Source organism: Cenococcum geophilum, assembly GCF_001692895.1.
Source record: "Cenococcum geophilum 1.58 unplaced genomic scaffold K441scaffold_107, whole genome shotgun sequence".
Classification (NCBI taxonomy): Eukaryota; Fungi; Ascomycota; class Dothideomycetes; order Gloniales; family Gloniaceae; genus Cenococcum; species Cenococcum geophilum.
Window position 1 is genome coordinate 1 of NW_027137665.1, and position 3,092 is coordinate 3,092.

Consider the following 3,092-nt stretch of genomic DNA (forward strand, 5'->3'; position numbering starts at 1 on the left):
CTTTTAAAAGGCGCGGATAGTATACTCTACTATAGTATAGCTAGTAATCTTACACGGATATAGTACCTAGTATTTACTACTAGAGTAGATAAAGCCTAAGGAGATAAGTAAAACTAAGCTATACTAGCTAGACGTAGCGTAGAACCTATACCTCTATACTATTATAGGGGCGTATAAATTAATACTAATAGTAGTGCATAAGTATAAGATAGGGTTTTTACCACTCTAAATATACTTAAAAAGCTAGCTATAGACTATATAAAGAGAATATAGGAGGAGCTAGTAAGAGAGTATAATACTATATAAGCTATAATAGCCTACTAGCTCTAGCCTAGAATAAAGCTACTAATATAGCCTATTAGATAAGATAAGCTTAAGAGGATAGTGGCTACTATCTTAGAAATAGATATATAGTTAGTAGACCTATCTAAAGTATAGTATATAAAGAGTAAAAGGGCTAGGGTGTAGAAGGCATTTAAGAAGTAGTAGAAAAGGAAATAGAAAAAGTACTAAAGTATACTTACTTACTATATAAGGCTTATAAAGGTAAAGAGTATAATTAATATACTACTTAGAACTAAGTATATAGGGCTTAATAGATACCTCTACTATATAAAAGTACTAGAATACCTAACTCTAGCCTACCTATANGGCTATAACTAACAATTAATAATATATATAGCAGTATTCTACCTTNGGTATATTGCTAGCTAGANAAANATATATTACTATACTAGAATATTCTTATATAGAGAGCTCCTNGCTAAGCTAAAGGCTACTAAGGTAGTAGCGGACTAGTTTATATAGATAAACCTCCTATTATAACGTGGCTCACCCCTAAGCGAGACACCCCCCCAAGCGAGACATACGCGTTTATACGCGCTCTTCTTCTTCCCTACTAAATTATACCTAAACCCGAAATTCCTTGTACAAATTAATATGTCCCTCCCCTAATTAAGTTCTCGTAAAGCTGAAGTCTCTATACAAAAAGCTATACAAGACGTTAAATTGGGCGTTAAGCTATCAATTCGTAAAGCCTCTAGCGTTCGCGCATTACCCCATTCTACCGTTACGCATCGCCTTACTAGGCGTCTCCCTCAACACTTAGCTTATAAAACGCTACTGTATCCTTATTAGGAGGATTAAATTATTAAATAGATATACGAATGCTAGTCCTAGGGCCTTACGATAAAGGTTAATATGCTTCCTATAATGGCGAGCTTATTCTTAGCAGAAGGTAGGGTAATAGGCAAATACTAGGGGGTGAAATTTATACAACGCCACGGGCTCTATACTATTATAAGTCGTCAATTAGATTGCTAGAGGGCCTGGAATAATAATCTAGTTATTATCTATAATTGGTTTAAGTTCTTTTAAAGCGTACGAAACAAATATTTAATTAAGCACTTAAAATTTATAGCTAACTTTAACGAGAAAGGGGTTATGCTAGGCTAAGCAGCAATGGCTTGAATAATCGTCTCTGGCAAGAATAGTAGGGAGAGGTTAAAGAATCGGACCATTTAACAACCGGGATCTTAAGAGTTAGTCTCTATTATAGAGACAATTACTACTAATAGCTCTTACCTACCTCCGTTCTTAATTTGGAAGGGGCAGCAACACTAGAAGACTTGGTATTAAATTACTAAGCACGATAAGCGCCTTCGCGGATATGCCTATGCGACTTTAACTAATAGCTGGACGGACGACTCGTTGGGCCTATACTATATTAAACACTATAATAAATACACGAGACAACTTATAGAAGACGCTGAGGGTAATATTTAAGGCTACCGTATGCTTTTAATAGATAATTATTTAAGCCATCTTACCTGGCAGTTTATCTAGTATGCGCTATCGCGCAAAATCGTCCTAGTAGCTCTCCCGCCTTATTTAACGTATAAGCTTCAGCTACTAGATATAGGCTGTTTTGGACCTCTTTAACACTACTACAGCAAAGAAGTAAATAACTTCTGTTGATATGGCCATACAGGGGTGAATAAAGAGTATTTTATAAAGCTCTACCTAACGGCACGTATAAAGGCGTTTACCTATAAGACGATTTGCAACGCCTGGAAAGCTATAGATCTTCTACCATATAATCCTACGGCTGTTTTAAAGACTCTACTAAATGTAGAGCCCTCCGTAAGCCTACAATTAATTATAGGTATAAGTCCTTAAACGCCAAGGACACCTAAAACGGTAGAGGACCTTTAGTCTCTACGAGATTAGATTACCGAATTAACTACCAAGCGACTAGACGGTATGCTTGAATCCCCTATTTAACAACGTCTTAAAAAGCTATTTAAAGCTGCTATAGGCTTTGCAATTGATGCATATATACAGAGAGAAGAGAATAAGAAGTTTTAAGCATTTAAAATGGATAAGAAAAGTAGTAGGAGACTCCTAAGCAAGGGCAGAGTCCTTACCCAGGAAGACGTCGATAGATTAAAGGTAGAGGACCTAGAAAAACAAGAGCTTGCCGCCTAAAAGCTAGCTCAAAAGGAGTATAAGGAAGGGACGTCTCTACTAGAACTTAACGTTGCTTTATATACTAGATCTATATTAAACCCTAGCAAATATAATTAAGACTAGGCAACCTTTATATACGTCTTTTAGTATAATCCTTAGCCTGTGGAGGATTTTGGTAATAAGCTGATCTGGAAAGGAGCCTTAGAAGAGTGCAGTGGTAAGCTATCTAATTGGCCAACGCTAGGTGTAATATTACGCCCATAACGTACCCGGAAACTTCTAAGCCGTTTTCTTCTATAATAAGAAGCGTAGTTGCTTTAATTTGGGCTATTTAGTTTTTAAATATAGGCGTTGTTGGTTTAATTATTAATATAATTGTATTTAGGTGCAAATGTCTCGTTAGGGGGGTTGTCTCGCTTGGGGGTAAGCTACGTTACCTCTTACTAGCTAGGAAGCTAGCTAGGGTAAAGAGAGGAGGTTAAAAAGTATTTTAAGAGGGGGGGCTATAGAGAAGCTTAATTCTAGAAAGTAAAAGAGTAAAAAGGAAAAGTAGTAGCTCTATTAGGCCTATAGTATTTATAGGATATAGTAAAATTTAGTAGAAGTTAGTAAGTAATGCGCCT

The 3,092-nt window shown here is 36.2% G+C and overlaps 2 protein-coding genes across 2 annotated transcripts; both read left to right on the forward strand.

The window, feature by feature from the left end:
* Positions 1 to 1,668: 1,668 nt before the first annotated feature.
* K441DRAFT_597361 (uncharacterized protein) lies at positions 1,669 to 1,845 on the forward strand (the record flags this gene model as incomplete). Its single annotated transcript, XM_067645057.1, is given in 2 exon segments — positions 1,669 to 1,774; positions 1,787 to 1,845. Coding segments are annotated over 2 exon segments (165 nt in total), but the record flags the coding sequence as incomplete, so codon positions are not given.
* Positions 1,846 to 2,128: 283 nt separating this feature from the next.
* On the forward strand, positions 2,129 to 2,857 carry K441DRAFT_671672 (uncharacterized protein). The gene is made up of 4 exons (XM_067650452.1): positions 2,129 to 2,260; positions 2,344 to 2,451; positions 2,491 to 2,538; positions 2,629 to 2,857. Exons 2-4 carry the CDS (start codon positions 2,377 to 2,379, stop codon positions 2,731 to 2,733), a joined length of 228 nt encoding a protein of 75 aa, XP_067496356.1. The 5' UTR covers positions 2,129 to 2,260; positions 2,344 to 2,376; the 3' UTR covers positions 2,734 to 2,857.
* Positions 2,858 to 3,092: the final 235 nt, after the last annotated feature.